Source organism: Oncorhynchus kisutch, linkage group LG17, assembly GCF_002021735.2.
Source record: "Oncorhynchus kisutch isolate 150728-3 linkage group LG17, Okis_V2, whole genome shotgun sequence".
Taxonomy (NCBI): Eukaryota; Metazoa; Chordata; class Actinopteri; order Salmoniformes; family Salmonidae; genus Oncorhynchus; species Oncorhynchus kisutch.
This window is the reverse complement of record NC_034190.2, coordinates 51,543,529-51,560,120: the sequence shown is the minus strand read 5'-3', so window position 1 is coordinate 51,560,120 and position 16,592 is coordinate 51,543,529. Positions and strand designations below refer to the sequence as shown.

Genomic DNA, 16,592 nt, shown 5'->3' with positions numbered 1-16,592 from the left:
CTGTAGTCTATGATCATCTCCTTTGTCTTGAACACGTTGTGGGAGAGTTTGTCATCCTGGCACCACACTGCCAGGTTTCCTGACTGTAGATGGGGCTATAAAGCCATATAATCAAACCTCTCTCTACTTGAGGTCTAGCTAATCTTTTTTGACCAGGCATAACTTTTTTTTAAATTGAGGGGAACTGTTTTTAGTAATGCTTAGGCTGTCTAGCAGAGGACATAGCACAGACTGAGATATCTCATCTGTCATGAATTTACCATACTGTTCACAGGAAACAAATTAAATAAATGGTAGTGGTCAGTCCAACAGACAAATTAGACTGCTGCTTAATTTTTGTGAATGGGAACAAGTTTTGATACTCAACAGCCTGTTGAAACCAAAATGTATCATTATTCAAAATGTACTGTATGAAGCAAACATTGCATTTATTACCCAGATAAGACGGAGTATCATTCACATAAAATAATAGACAGATAAGCATTACATCTCTCATTTGCTTGTTTTGGCTACTAGCAATATGCAAACAGTGTATGTTTGTGTATGTGTGTGTGTGTGTGTGTTGGGTTGAATTTGTGACTGCTTGGATGAATAGTTACATGGACATATGCAAAGACTGGTGGGCTGGTAGAGCTGAAAATTGAGAACTATTATTTACTACCGGTTATTAGGGAAACACTTATTGAAGAAATCATGATCCATAGATGTTGAGGTCATTTTTGGTGGATTTAAAATATTTTAAGTTGTCAAGTTATTTAGTAAGCAATGGTGCAGAAATTGACAACATCAAAAATAACAAAAAAAGCAGACATCATCAGTTTTTTTACAACAAAATGTTTACATTGGATATCAAAAATATAATTTCCCTTGTGATGTAGCCTACCACGAGGCTCTATTATTTAAGCTTCATTTAACTAGGCAAGTCAGTTAAAGAACAAAGTCTTATTTACAATGCTGCCTACTGTACCCCGGCCAAACCCTAACAATGCCGGGCCAATTGTGCGACGCCCTATGGGACTCCCAATCACGGCCGATTGTGACACAACCTGGAATCAAACCAGGGTCTGTAGGGACGCCTCTAGCACTAAGATGCAGTGCCTTAGACCACTGCGCCACTCGGGAGCCCACCATAGCTCTACCATAATCTATACTTATTTCAACATATTGTTCCTTTGTATACATGCAGGAATATGGTTTTCAGTAATAACTCTTTCCTCAGAGAGTAGTCTTCATGTGACCAGCAAAAATATTCAAACAAAATGGCATACAATGAACGGCATATACATACAGCATAGACTAAAATCTCTGTCTTTACAAAAGACCATTAACTTTGAATCTATTGTTTAAAAAAATATATATCTGGAAATATATACACATATTGTTGAAAAAATATCCCAATCATTTCAGTTGCAAAATAGTACATATCAATTGAAATAGTACAAATAATAGTTAAATAAAGGGTACATTCAAAAAAGTATAATAATAATCTTTAGCTCTTCCAGGTGTGTAGAGATGATGACAGATTTGGTGTGAGAGTAACTTTGCATAGGGTACAGAAACTGCTCAGTGTTACCATGCTCAGTCCCACTGCTGGTCTTGGTGTTTCCATGGAGATCCACACTGGATCAACAGTGGGGCAATATCTTTAGCAGGTAATGGAGACAGTCATAGAATATCTCTGGGGTACTTTAAGTAGTTGTTGTGGAAGAGCAGGGGCCTCCTGACTGAGAAGAAAGAGTCTGTGCTGGAGACCCTGTTGTGGAGTTGGCTCTCGAGTGCCGTGCGAAGCTTCTCCACCCTATCAGTGTATTTCCTCTCAAGGATCTTAACTTTACCCCTGTAGGAGCAGAGAAAGGAAACATGAGTTAAACAGACCTACAATATATAGTTCCTGTAAGCTTCATTGAAAGACATCCTCATCAGTTCAACATGGTCCATTTGATGTGTTCCCTTATGTTGGATGTGCTGTAAGGTCTTTGTATATTGCCTGCTTTGAAATGAGGATGACTCAGTGTGCTTTCAGTGTGCGATGTCTCTGATTTTAACCTCCTTTTCCTTTACCTTTATATCAGCTCTCACTACGCTTTAATGTGATGTAGCTTCTCATAGTATTTTTGGCAATCACGAGGCCCTCGTGACAATAGAAAGTGCACGAATTGCTTGAATTAATTCAATACAATGGCCCTGATCCAAATGAACAGGTGGGAGGTGCCCTTAAAAATGCCCGCTTCCCCCCTCCCATTCGTAGCATGATGTGTTATGGATGGGAACTAACCAATGAGCATTGACTACAACTGATATGTGGTGGGAACGTGGTGAGAACATGGAGTACATCCTCTGTCTGTGGACATTTCACATGTTCATTGGAGATGTTAAGCATGAAGTGTCCAGGGCAGAGAAAGGCATTTTCACTCCAAATTCCTTTACTGTGAACATTGCTAGAGTACTCAAGTAAGATCCATCATATAAACTATTAAATTAAAAATAATTGAATACAAATTGACATTGTAGTGCTATTACAATTGTAATAATGGTGGTATTGGTATTAGTAATTTGTATTGATTTGATTCGGTGGTAATAGTATAATACAACATGTTTTTTTAATCTTGTATTTTCATATATTTAGTCAAAAAGTCATTATAATATCTAAAAGACTTTGAAGTTTGACTTTTTACTTGCCCTTTTCCTACATTCTCACGCTTTCTATTTCATCTCCCTGAGCAGGTCTCACGTGGCCCATTGGGTGATTATAGTGTCCCATCTGTCCAGATGGTGTGCCTGTGAAAGCCTTGTGAGAGCCTGGTTGACTGCACTGTGGCTGGGCAGGAGGGAGGAGGGAGTAGAAGGGCCTTGGTCACTTGAGCTTTGTGTGACGGGGCACACTTCCTTTGTGTGTCTGCCCCAGTGTCATTAACACTGAAGTGTGGGAAACTCAGGACCATGGCAGCTCTCACGTTCCACTTGGGTAGGAAGGGAGCTTGTGACTGGGACGCAGCCAGCGGCAGGCAGGACGGGCAGCTGTGTGTCTAAAGGTTGTGGGGCCTGCATTTCTATCAGTAGACGTGAAAGTGTGCTAAAAGAGTAACAGTCCATATCTACATGTGGAGCTTTCCAAAACTCAATTCTGGATATATTAATGGGTTGATGTGAGGACTGTTCATGGCAGTAACTGCTACAACTGTGCAATGTTTATAACTCACAGAAATCTACTACCTGACAAATATACAGACCACACCAAAGACTAACTTTATTTTTTATTGGATTTTACCTTTATTTAACCAGGTTGGCCAGTTGAGAACAAGTTCTCATTTACAACTGCGACCTGGCCAAGATAAAGCAAAGCAGTGTGACACAACAACCCAGAGTTACACATGGAATAAACAAACGTACAGTCAATAACACAATAGGAAAAAAAGTCTATACAGTGTGTGCAAATGGCATGAAGAGGTAAGGCAGTAAATAGGCCATAGTAGCGAAGTAATTATAATTTAGCAAATGAACACTGGAGTGATAGATAAATGTTGTCCTATCATTACATCATTACATCTTTACATGACATTACACCAGAGACCCAAGGATTTTGAATAGCTCATGGATATGAACAATTTAGGCTATTGGAAACAACCTGCTCCATGAAGCTAGTGGACAACACAGTAGCTCCATGTGCTGTTAGACTCACAACCCTGCCCCAGATCTCTCAGTCTCACACCTACTGTATGTGTGCTCTGTGCCGAAACACTTTGTGCTCACTCTTTATTCTGTGATAATGGCAGAAGATGAGCACACTCCTTCCTCTGGGGTCACCACTTTCCCAGATCCATAATGACACCATGTCAGCCCCCCTCCCTCCCCTCCCTTTCCCTCCCAGCCTTCCTCTCCCTCCCCATCTATTCAATTCAATTCAAGGGGCTTTATTGGAATGGGAAACATATGTTAACATTGCCAAAGCAACTGAAGTACATAATATACAAAAGTGAAATAAATAATAAAAATGAACAGTAAACATTACACTCACAGAAGTTCCAAAATAATAAAGACATTACAAATGTCATACAGTGTTGTAACGATGTGCAAACGGTTAAAGTACAAAAGGGAAAATAAATAAACATACATATGGGTGGTATTTACAATGGTGTTTGTTCTTCACTGGTTGCCCTTTTCCTGTGGCAATAGGTCACATATATTGCTGCTGTGATGGCACACTGTGGTATTTCACCCAGTAGATATGGGAGTTTATCAAAATCGGGTTTGTTTTCGAATTCTTTGTGGATCTGTGTAATCTGAGGAAGATATGTGTCTCTAATATGGTCATACATTTGGCAGGAGATTAGGAAGTGTAGCTCAGTTTCCACCTCATTTTGTAGGCAGTGTGCACATAGCCTGCCTTCTCTTGAGAGCCAGGTTTGCCTACGGAGGCCTTTCTCAATAGCAAGGCTATGCTCACAGTGGTCAGGTATTCTATTCTCTGTTAATGACCAAACAGCATTATAGTTTGCTCTGTTTTTTTGTTAATTCATTTCAATGTGTCAAGTAATTATCTTTTTGTTTTCTCATGATTTGGTTGAGTCTAATTGTGTTGCTGTTCTGGGCACTGTGGGGTCTGTTTGTGTTTGTGAACAGAGCCCCAGGACCAGCTTGCTTAGGGGACTCTTCTCTAGGTTCATCTCTCTGTAGGTGATGCCTTTGTTATGAATCTCTTCCTTTTAGGTGGTTGTAGAATTTAACAGATCTTTTCTGGATTTTGATATTTAATGGGTATCGGCCTAATTCTGCTCTGCATGGATTATTTGGTGTTTTACGTTGTAGACTGAGGATATTTTTGCAGAATTCTGCATGCAGAGTCTCAATTTGGTGTTTGTCCCATTTTGTGAATTCTTGGTTGGTGAGTGGACCCCAGACCTCACAATCATAAAGGGCAATAGGTTCTATAACTGATTCAAGCATTTTTAGCCAGATCCTAATTGTCATGTCAAATTTTATGTTCCTTTTGATGGCATAGTATGCCCTTCTTGCCTTGTCTCTCAGATCGTTCACAGCTTTGTGGAAGTTACCTGTGGCGCTGATGTTTAGGCCGAGGTATGTATAGTTTTTTGTGTGCTATATCAACCTGCTCCCGAGAGGCACACTCTTTGTCCTCCCAGCAATAAACACTTCATTGAGCATGTGGCAGCACGGGATCTCACAATGCCCCTCCCAGCCCTCCCATTGGCTCCAGGCTGTGAGAACCTCCAACAAGCCCAGGACCTACACATTCATGTGGAGATTTAGGAGTATAAATAGGAGGGAGAACCAGAGGGAAGACAGCACATATTCAATTGGCTCTTTACTGAGATTTCAGCTCAACAGAACTACTACTGCCACAGCCATGGCACCAACAATGACTAGACAGATGACCTACTCTGAGCAGAACCTTTCACTTACTAAGGTAAACAAATGCTTTGAATACATTCATACAGTACATTTCAATCTTATTCTATTGCTGTTAATTATACATGGCAAGTTGACTAAACTGTTCCTTGTTTTTTCTTTGTGCAGGTAAAGAAGCCAGCTGTGGAGAAGATGCGCAGAGATCGCATCAACACCAGCATCGAGCAGCTCAAGTCCCTCCTGGCTCCCGAGTTCCTCCTGCAGCAGCCTGACTCCAAGCAGGAGAAGGCTGACATCTTGGAGATGACCGTCTATTACCTGAGCCGACAGCAGCAGGCAGGGAGTTCCTCCACCGTGGTAGCCAATGGGAGCTACTCTCACTGTGTGCAGGAGGCTGTCAGCTTCCTGTCGCAGTGTGAGGTGAAGACACAGTCCCACAGCAGGCTGCTGACCCACTTCCACAGCCTGCAGACATCCAGCCAACACAGCCAGGCTCCCAGGTCCCTCTCCCCGCTGGGCTCCCCAATAGACCAGGCCACCACCAAGGGTGTGATGAGACCCATCTCCCATCCGCTCTGGAGGCCCTGGTAGAGCAACGCTTCAGACCTTTTCATGTCAGACAAACGGAATTAGACAGGCCAGTGTATGTTTTGACAAGCACTGACAGTGGTGCTCGGAGTGACGGAGGTCTACTTCTTCTGCATTTGGCAAGAGATGCTATGTCATTAGTCTTCATCCAGATGAAGAAAGGGCATGTTTCGCCAGTATTCCTTTGAAAGGAAGGATTCTATGAAATGATTCAGATTGGTCTGGATACATACTATGTATTTGAAAATGTACACTGATTTAATAACAGTGTTTCTCTTATTTTATGTTCTCGTTTGAGAACCTTAGCTCTGACAGTACAGAGTTAAATTATTGTAATAACATACTTGCATTGTATTTCTAACTGATATTGAGTTGCTACTCTTTGGGTCTGTGACCACCTTTTTGTTAGAATTTGTCAAACTCTTTGTCATTGAATGATAAAATGTATCAATTTGATGTAGCTATATTATCACACAAATGGATCCAATGGATCTACACTGAATGTAAATCATGTTATGATTATGTAAAATCAATGTCATTGATAATACAGTATTCAATGTTCAAAGAATATGTTAAAAAGTTCATTGTAATTTCGAAGATACACCTGTGAGAGATTTTGTGTATTCCACAAAAGGTTTTGTAAAGAAAAAAGCTTTTCTGTGAAAAGTTTGTTTGCCTTTATTGGTTTAAATGACACGCCATTTGGAGTGACATGCCATCAAGTGTTCGAAAATAAATTAAAAACTGCATTTTTGGTTTTATCTTCTCTGTCTTACGGAGTCATATATCTACACAAAGTTATCCACCCACATCCATTCTGATTACAACAGTAGTATGGCTAACTTTGTCATCCACAAAGTTAAAAAGAAGACCACTCTAGTTAGTATATAAAACATATTGGTTGATTGACTATATTCACAAACCTAAATTTAGATTGTGAGGAGCACCTATCCTAAAGGTATAGAGATGTCAGTTCAATATTGGTTCCTGATTGATAAACCAAATCCTTGAAACCTATTGTTGATTTGTGGTTGGACAAAACCTATGTACAGAACCATTCAAAAGTTTGGACACACCTACTCATTCAAGTGTTTTTCTTTATTGTTACTATTTTCTACATTGTAGAATCATAGTGAAGACATCAAAACTATTAAATAACACATATGGAATCATGTAGTAACCAAAAAAGTGTGAAACAACTCAAAATATATTTTATATTTGAGATTCTTCAATGTCGTAGCCACCCTTTGCCTTGATGACAGCTTTGCACACTCTTGGCATTCTCTCAGCCAGCGTTATGAGGTAGTCACCTGGAATGCATTTCATTTAACAGTTGTACTTTGTTAAAAGTTCATTTGTGGAATTTCTTTCCTTCTTAATGTGTTTGAGCCAATCAGTTGTGTTGTGTTGTTGGTCAATTTCTTCAACAGATGATCAGGTCTATATAATTATCAAACTTATACATATTGGTAGTAGAAAGGAAACACAGACTATTTGTTTAAGTATAAAAATGATACTTTAGTAATACAATTGCACTGTGGCTAGGAAAAACTACCTAGAAAGGCCACAACCTAGGAAGAAACCTAGAGAGGAACCAGGCTATGAGGGGTGGCCAGTCTGGCTGTGCCGGGTGGACATTATACATTGAACATGGTCAAGATGTTCATAAATGACCAGCAGGGTCAAATAATAATAATCACAGTGGTTGTAGAGGGTGCAACAGATCAGCACCTCAGGAGTAAATGTCAGTTGGCTTTTCATAGCCGATCATTCAGAGTATCTCTACCTCTCCTGCTGTCTCTAGAGAGTTGAAAACAGCAGGTCTGGGACAGGTAGCAGGTCCGGTGAAAAGGTCAGGGTTCCATAGCCGCAGGCAGAACAGTTGAAACTGGAGCAGCAGCACGACCAGGTGGACTGGGGACAGGAAGAAGTCATCAGGCCAGGTCCTGAGGCATGCTCTTAGGGCGCAGGTCCTCCAAGAGAGACAGAGAAAGAAAGAGAGAAAGAAAGAAAGAGAAAAAGAGAGAGAGAATTAGAGAGACCATACTTAAATTCACACAGGACACCGGATAAGACAGGAGAAATACTCCAGATATAACAGACTGACCCTAGCCCCCCGACACATAAACTACTGCAGCATAAATACTGGAGGCTGAGACAGGAGGGGTCGGGAGACACCCTGGCCCCGTCCGACGATACCCCTGGACAGGGCCAACAGGCAGGATACCACTAAAGGGATATCTTCAACCACCAACTTACCATCCTGAGACAAGTATAGCCCATGAAGATCTCCCCCACGGTACAAACCCAAGGGGGGGCACCAACCAGGACAGGAAGATCAAGTCAGTGACTCAACCCACTCAAGTGACGCACCCATCCTAGGGACGGCATGGAAGAGCACCAGTAAGCAAGTGACTCAGCCCCTGTAATAGAGTTTGAGGCAGAGAATCCCAGTGGAGAGAGTGGAACCTGCCAGGCAGAGACAGCAAGGGCGGTTCGTTGCTCCAGTCCCTTTCCGTTCACCTTCACACTCCTGGGCCAGACTACACTCAATCATAGGACCCCCTGAAGAGATGAGTCTTCAATAAAGACTTAAAGGTCGAGACCGAGTCTGCGTCTCTCACATGGATAGGCAGACCATTCCATAAAAATTGAGCTCTATAGGAGAAAGTTCTGCCTCAAGCTATTTGCTTAGAAATTCTAGGAACAGTAAGGAGGTCTGCGTCTTGTGACCGTAGCGTACATGTAGGTATGTACGGCAGGACCAAATCGGAAAGATAGGTAGGAACAAGCCCATGTAATGCTTTGTAGGTTAGCAGTAAAACCTTGAAATCAGCCCTTGCCTTAACAGGAAGCCAGTGTAGAGAGGCTAGCACTGGAGTAATATGATCAAATTTCTTGGTTCTAGTCAAGATTCTAGCAGCCGTGTTTAGCACTAACTGAAGTTTATTTAGTGCTTTATCCGGGTAGCCGGAAAGTAGAGCATTGCAGTAGTCTAACCTAGACGTGACAAAAGCATGGATGAATTTTTGGACAAAGTTTCTGATTTTTGCAATGTTACGTAGACGGAAAAAAGCTGTCCTTGATATGTTCATCAAAAGAGAGATCAGGGTCCAGAGTAACGCTGAGGTCCTTCACAATTTTTTTTGAGACAACTGTACAACCATCAAGATTAATTCTCAGATTCAACAGAAGATCTCTTTGTTTCTTGGGACCTAGAACTAGCATCTCTATTTATAGCATGGCTTTTGATGATCCTTGGTTGGGGTCTGAGCAGATTATTTGTTGCGATTGCAAACGTAATAATATGGTGGTCCGATAGTCCAGGATTGTGAGGAAAAACATTTAGATCCACAATATTTATTCCACAGGACAAAACTAGGTCCAGAGTATGAATGTGCCAGTGAGTAGGTCCGGAGACATGTGGGACAAAACCCACTGAGTCGAGGATGGCTCCAAAAGACTTTTGGAGTGGGTCCGTGGACTTTTCCATGTGAATATTAAAGTCACCAAAAATGTGAATATTATCTGCCATGACTACAAGATCTGATAGGAGTTCAGGGAACTCAGTGAGGAACGCTGAGGCCTGTAAACAGTAGATATAAAAAGTGCTTGAGTAGATTGCATAGATTTCATGACTAGAAGTTCAAAAGACGAAAACGTCTGGGTTTTTTTTGTACATTGAAATTTGCTATCGTAAATGTTAGCAACACCTCTGCCTTTGCGGGATATGGTCACCAGTGTAACCAGGAGGGGAGGCATCATTTAATACAATAAATTCATCAGGCTTAAGCCATGTTTCAGTCAGTCTAATCACATCAAGATTATGATTAGTTAATTGACTATAACTGCCTTTGAAGTGAGGGATCAACATTATGTAGCCCTATTTTGAGATGTGAGATATCACAATCTCTTTCAATAATGACAGGCATGGAGGAGGTCTTCCAGTGAGATTGCTAAAGCGAACACCGCCATGTTAAGTTTTGCCCGACCTAGATCGAGGCACAGACACGGTCTCAATAGGGATAGCTGAGCTGACAACACTGACTGTGCTAGTGGCAGACTCCACTAAGCTGGCAGGCTGGCTAACAGCTCTCATTGTGGAGTTAGAGTCCTGTCTATGTTCGTAGATAAGATGAGAGCACCCCTCCAGCTAGAATGGAGTCCGTCACTCCTCAGCAGGCCAGGCTGGGTCCTGTTTGTGGGTGAGTCCCAGAAAGAGGGCCAATTATCTACAAAAACAGTTTTCAACCAGCAATTGAGTTGTGAGACTCTGCTGTAGAGCTCATCACTCCCCCTAACTGGGAGGGGGCCAGAGACAATTACTCAATGCCGACACATATTGCTAGCTGATTTACACGCTCTAGCTATGTTGCGCTTGGTGACCTCTGACTGTTTCATCCTAACATAGTTGAAGCCGACTTGGATAACAATATCCCTTTACTCTCTACACTCACCAGTTTTAGCTTAAGCCAGCACCATCTTCAGATTAGCCTTAACGTCGGTAGCCTTGCCCCCTGGTAAACAGTGTATGATCGCTGGATGATTCGTTTTAAGTCTAATACTGCAGGTAATGGAGTCGCCAATGACTAGGGTTTTCCATTTGTCAGAGCTTATGGTTGGAGGCTTCAGCGTCCCAGACCCCGTAACGGGAGGAATAGAGACCAGAGAAGGCTCGGCCTCTGACTCCGACTCGTTGCTTAATAGGGTGAACATGTTGAAAGTTTCCGTTGGCTGAATGAGCGACACTGGCTGAGTATTCCTACAGCATTTCCTTCCAGAAGCCATGAGAAAATTGTCAGGCTTCGGGGACTGTGCGAGGGGATTTATACGGCTATCTGTACTTATTGGTGGCACAGACGCTGTTTCATCCTTTCCTACAAGTAAATTGCCCTTGCCTAACGACTGCGTCTGAAGCTCGGCTTGCAGCACAGGTATCCTCGCCATAAGGCAATCATTCTTCTGTATATTATGAGTACAGCGACTGCAATTAGAAGGCATAATGTTAATGTTACTAATGTTAATATTATCTTCGGCTGGTGAAGGTCCTGACGAACCACGTCCAGATAAAGCGTCCGGGGTGAATAAGTTGAATGAAAAAAGTTGAGCTAGGGAAAAAATTAACATATAAAACGGAAATTAAAAAGTAAAAACCGTAAAGTTGGCAGGTAGCAAAGTAAGGTTAGCAACAAACCACACAGCAGCATGTAAGCAAGTCTACAAGTTGTGAACGGAAATGACGTCAAAGAACACAAAGACACACACACAAGTATAGGTTCATAACAAAGTGAACGAGTCTAAGTATCTTCTGACAGGTGACTGTTTTCATCAGGCTTGCGGCAGCCTTGTGTTCTCAGAAAACCTGTAGTATTCTCAGAACCTCAGACAACCATGGTGGGGCCCAGACAGGAGGAGTATGAGCGTAGGCGGTTTCCTGCCTTCTGATAGGGCACAACACTCAAGACAGGTTTTAACACACACACAGAGGTCTCCTGAGAGGAGACCTTACAGTTAATCATTAAACCAAGGTATGAGGCCTTGGTTTAACCCCTTCAGTGACAAGTTAAGGGTGGTATACAGAAGATAGCCCTATTTGGTAAAAGACCAAGTCCATATTATGGCAAGAACAGCTCAAATAAGCAAAGAGAAACGACTATCCATCATTACTTTAAGACATGAAGGTCAGTCATTCTGGAAAATGTCAGAAAGAGAAAAAGTTTCTTAAAGTGCAGTCAGAATAACCATTCAGTGCTATGATGAAATTAGCTCTCATGAGGACCGCCACAGGAAAGGAAGACCCAGAGTTACCTCTGCTGCAGAGGATAAGTTCATTAGCCTCAGAAATTGCAGCCCAAATAAATGCTTCGCAGAGTTCAAGTAACAGACACGTCTCAACATCAACTGGTCAGTTGAGACTGCGTGAATCCGGTCTTTATGGTCAAATTGCTGCAAAGAAACCACTACTAAAGGACACGAATAAGAAGAAGAGACTTGCTTGGGCTAAGAAATACGTATCCTTTTTATTGTGGCAAAAAGTTTGAAAGAAGTTTCTCAGGGTTAGTCCTGCAGATGGTCTGGCGGTGATTACGGAGCCCTCCCTCCCTCCAACCAGAGATCAAACACCGTGGCTAATGTGATGTGTAACAAGACACACTTCTATTGTCCCCTTATTGAGGCCGGTGAATGGACAGAGAGTGTGGGAAACAGGAGCTAGCACACTCCCAAAGGCACAGGGCTGATGGGAAACTGCCTTACTCCACCACATGCCTGGCAGTCCAGAGTGTATGGCAGGAATTCAGACTGACTGTTGTCTATCTTTTGGTGGGTCACTGTTCACACACACTAAAAGACCCCAGACAAAGGCTAGCCAAAACCTTCCCATCCCCACACTGTCAATGTGGTCAATGCACAAGCTAGCCAAAACCTTCCCTTCCCCACACTGTCAATGTGGTCAATGCACAAGCTAGCCAAAACCTTTCCTTCCCGACACTGTCAATGTGGTCAATGCACAAGCTAGCCAAAACCTTCCCTTCCCCACACTGTCAATGTGATCAATGCACAGCTAGCCAAAGGGGAATTTCTAGCTAACAGTTAAAAAATATTATTGTATAGATGTAGTTGACAAATTCCCCTTTATGAGTAGTTTTAACACCATTGAAATGTTCAATATTCATCCAGGCCAAAGTGGAAGAAGAAGACAGGGCGCTCTTGTAGCTCTTTGTCGATGTGCAAGGCCCCATTAACTTGATTTTTTCCCAGATGGTCTGTGACATAGGGTTTCTGTTTGTCCTGCAACAAAGGATCAATTAACATTCCCAATGGGGCATTGAGGGAGCGGCCTGGCTTTTGTAGCTCATCTACCCCAATGCTAGGGACTGGTGGGAAACTAGGGAGAGTAGTCTCCTCACAGCGCCCACAGGCCAGGCCAGACATGTGTGACCTTTGCACTGCCTGAAACACAGCCATTGCACTCTGCCAGTGACTGTTGCATTGTCCCCAGTCTCCCCGCTCTGGTCCAGCAGCACATAGTCCTACATTGAACACAGATGAGAGTTCTGGGATTTTTCTTGGGAAAGTAACAATTTATCTTATTAGTTACAATGTTATACTGTAGTTCCTCTTCTTTGTATTTAATGCCACGATATTTACCATCTACGAGATAAAATACCTCTTCAGTCATACTTTGAATTGGAAAAATACACTAAAACACTTGTTGTGGGACAAAGCATTCTAGAATGAATCTTTCCTGGGGGGCAATAAATCCACATGTGGGCATGAGTTGTCATGAGCTTTCCCACACTCGACAGCCAATGAGAACAGAGGTACAGACAATAGATAACACAATGGTTATATGTCAACTGTCTGTCAACGTGGAGGCTACTTGTCTGGACGAAGTGTGTGGGGTGTGTGACAAAAGGTTTGATATATACGTAAGTGTGTGTAACTCCCACATTCCAACACAGCGACAGACATCTGTGTCTATGTGAATGTCTTCTTCATCAGACATGAGCACCCTTTAGCATTAGCATCATTTTTATAACAATACAAGCCCAATGGTTACGATGCCACTAACTTTCAAAAGTGTTGTAACCACACTGTTGCAGTACTGACTGCATATGAATTGTATCCAAATTGTATGTATTTTATTGAAACTATGCGAGAATTCAACTAATGTTGGGTTAATTACAACAATAACATTGTCTGGAGAGAAAGATAACTCTCCAGAGTAATTTTATTTTGTAATTATACTGGCGAGATTGTGTTAGAAATGAAAGGGTTCTGAAATTACTCAGATCTTTTCTTTACGGTATAAATGACCCTCTTTTAAGAGGGCTCTTCCCTTCAGAAGTGTGTTGGCTTTTAACTTGTTTTTACCCCATAGTTTTCTAATTTGATAGGTATGAAAACCGAGATGTGATGTTAATTGCATGTATAATGGCTTAACCTATTCATCCATTAATCAGTAGTTAATAGTTTATCTTGGGAAACATCTCTGTGTTGCCTCTACTACCCCATAATCCATCAAGTTATTGATGTTTCTCCTATTGTTGCGATGGGCGGCCCTGTGGTCTCAGTAGTGTGGGAACCCCAGCCTGGTCTGGGCCACATGGCTTTGTCATGGTAATCTCCTGCTATATAAAGGGGGAGAGATCCCTTAGAGGGCCCACACCACACTGCGGCCCAAGAGAACTAGCAGACAGACCTGTCACTCTCTCACACCTACAGACATGGCTCCCTGTTCAACCAACTTCTCTTTCCAGCACCTGAGGTTCGCAGAAAAAGACATTAAGGTATGCAAATGATGTTCAATCAATGTGTATATACAGTAAAAAGTGTGTATGTTTATTGTGGCTTTCTCAGTTTATTTATGTCATATTAGAGCTGTAGACTAATGTTCTTCTCTGCGTCAGATAAGGAAACCCATCGTGGAGAAGATGCGTCGGGATCGCATCAACGGCTGCATCGAGCAGCTCAAGCTCATCCTGGAGAAGGAGTTCCACAAACAGGACCCCAACACCAAGCTGGAGAAAGCCGACATCCTGGAGATGACCGTGAGCTTCCTGAGGCAGCAGCTGCAGCCGGATCCATCTCAGAGGGACTACGGCGAGGGTTATTCACAATGTTGTAGGGAGTCTCTGCAGTTCCTGTCCGGAAACCCCAAGAGAGACACCACTTCCATCATCACCTCGGCTGGACCTCTTCAGGGGCTCCAGCAGCAGCTCTCCACCCAGGTCCAGAGATCCATCCAGCAGCACCCAGTGGTCCATTCCACCTCCCCAGTCTCCTCCACCCTCCGACCCACCACTAACACCAACACCACGCTCCAGGACACAGGAGCTAAAGGCCCAGTCTGGAGGCCCTGGTAGAGAAAGATGGTGGACTGAAGTCACTCGAAAACCTGAGGGAAACAATGGACTGTATGTCCCTCACTGTGTAGGAAATATGCATTTCCAACCTGCTCAACGTTGTGGGTTTCCTGAGCTCTTATTTTCTCATCACATTGATGGACAGATGTGTGTGGCACATTCGTGGCATATTTGATGTGAGGGTAGTCACTTTTTTTGTGAAGGATGTTTTTTTCTCTTACTTGTTTTATCAAATTAGATTTTCATTTGCAGTGAAGAATGTAGCTGACGATTGAGTTATGATCTATTATTGTGAAATGTGCATTTTATTCATACTCCAATGGAGTCTATGTGTTATATGACAGATGTAACAGCATCTACAATAGGCTACTGTATTTTTTACAGCAATTCTTTGAGGATATTTCTCTATTGTTATTCATTGTTTTGTTATCTTATGGATGTATCTTTTATAAAAGGCAATAGTATGTTTGTATGCTTTGTAATAGTAGCATTATTGTTTTATATTGCATTTAAAGAAGCTCTTAAAACTATGTATGACATTTGTATGACAATAAAACTACAATCAATTTGAAATAAATAATAACCTTTTGTCCGGGATTGTGATTTTTGACCAAATGGTAGTGGATCTTGCATTCCATACATTTTGTTCTAACTAGTTCATTTGACCCTCCTCCATGAAATGTCTTGTCAAATTTGACTAACAAATTTAAGAAAATCCACATAACTTTTGCAATGGTTACCCCCTAAGAATCTTGGTTTAAGTATGAGCGTTTTGCATGATCAAATGAGACAGTTTTACACATTGAAGTGCAATACTACCACTTTTAAAACCTAATTTATTATCTCCATCACCATATCAGTGTCTGCATATGGTAACAGTGTCTATCGTGTTTTGTTTTGTAGTTAAAAAAAGTGCACTTTGATAATGCCATCAAAAGTAAAAACCGTTTAAAAACAGTGAATTTTCAAACACTAAAAGATTTGCGGCGACGTGAGGAGCAGAAATATGGTGTCCACCTGGCTAGAAAAACTCATTGCATGTTTTGAAAATGATTTTTTAAACTTTTCATTCTTGTTGATGTCATCGAATAAGACATTTTTTAGGACCTTTCTTCTTATCTTCAAATCAAATCCAATTTTATAAGTCACATACACATGGTTAGCAGATGTTAATGCGAGTGTAGCGAAGTGCTTGTGCTTCTAGTTCCGACCATGCAGTAATATCTAACAAGTAATCTAACAATTTCACAACAACTACCTTATACACACAAATGTAAAGGAATTAATAAGAATATGTACATAAAAATATATGGATGAGCGATGGCATAGGCAGTAGATGGTATAGAGTACAGTACATACATATGAGTAATGTAGGGTATGTAAACATGATATAAAGTGGTATTGTTTAAAGTGGCTAGTGACACATTTTTGTTACATCCAATTTTTTATTATGAAAGTGGCTAGAGATTAAGTCAGTATGTTGGCAGCAGCCACTCAATGTTAGTGATGGCTGTTTAACAGTCTGATGGCCTTGAGATAGAAGCTGTTTTTCAGTCTCTCAGTCAAATAAAGCATGGTTCTACTGGGGCTTGAACCCAGGAGTTTCTGTGTGGAAAGCAGATGTGATAACCACTACACTATGGAACCACATAGTAGTTTCTTTTTAAGCACAGAATGTAGAAATGTGCAGTTTTCATGTAGACCGTAGACACTGGTATGGTGCTGGAAATCATTTTAATTTAATTTGACCTTTATTTAACTAAGTAAGTC

At 41.7% G+C, this 16,592-nt stretch overlaps 2 protein-coding genes and 1 non-coding gene across 3 annotated transcripts; 2 read left to right on the top strand and 1 right to left on the bottom strand.

Moving 5' to 3' along the window:
• The first annotated feature begins 5,308 nt into the window (after nt 1-5,308).
• On the top strand, nt 5,309-6,716 carry LOC109906982 (transcription factor HES-5-like). The gene is made up of 2 exons (XM_020504790.2): nt 5,309-5,425; nt 5,536-6,716. The coding sequence occupies exons 1-2, from the start codon at nt 5,366-5,368 to the stop codon at nt 5,956-5,958; spliced, it is 483 nt and encodes a 160-aa protein (XP_020360379.1). The 5' UTR covers nt 5,309-5,365; the 3' UTR covers nt 5,959-6,716.
• A 7,405-nt stretch (nt 6,717-14,121) lies between these two features.
• Nucleotides 14,122-15,414, top strand: LOC109907464 (transcription factor HES-5). The gene is made up of 2 exons (XM_020505430.2): nt 14,122-14,246; nt 14,367-15,414. The coding sequence occupies exons 1-2, from the start codon at nt 14,184-14,186 to the stop codon at nt 14,820-14,822; spliced, it is 519 nt and encodes a 172-aa protein (XP_020361019.1). The 5' UTR covers nt 14,122-14,183; the 3' UTR covers nt 14,823-15,414.
• A 982-nt stretch (nt 15,415-16,396) lies between these two features.
• trnag-ucc (transfer RNA glycine (anticodon UCC)) lies at nt 16,397-16,469 on the bottom strand. The gene has a single exon. It is a non-coding gene; the product is annotated as a tRNA-Gly (tRNA).
• Between the last annotated feature and the right edge of the window lie 123 nt (nt 16,470-16,592).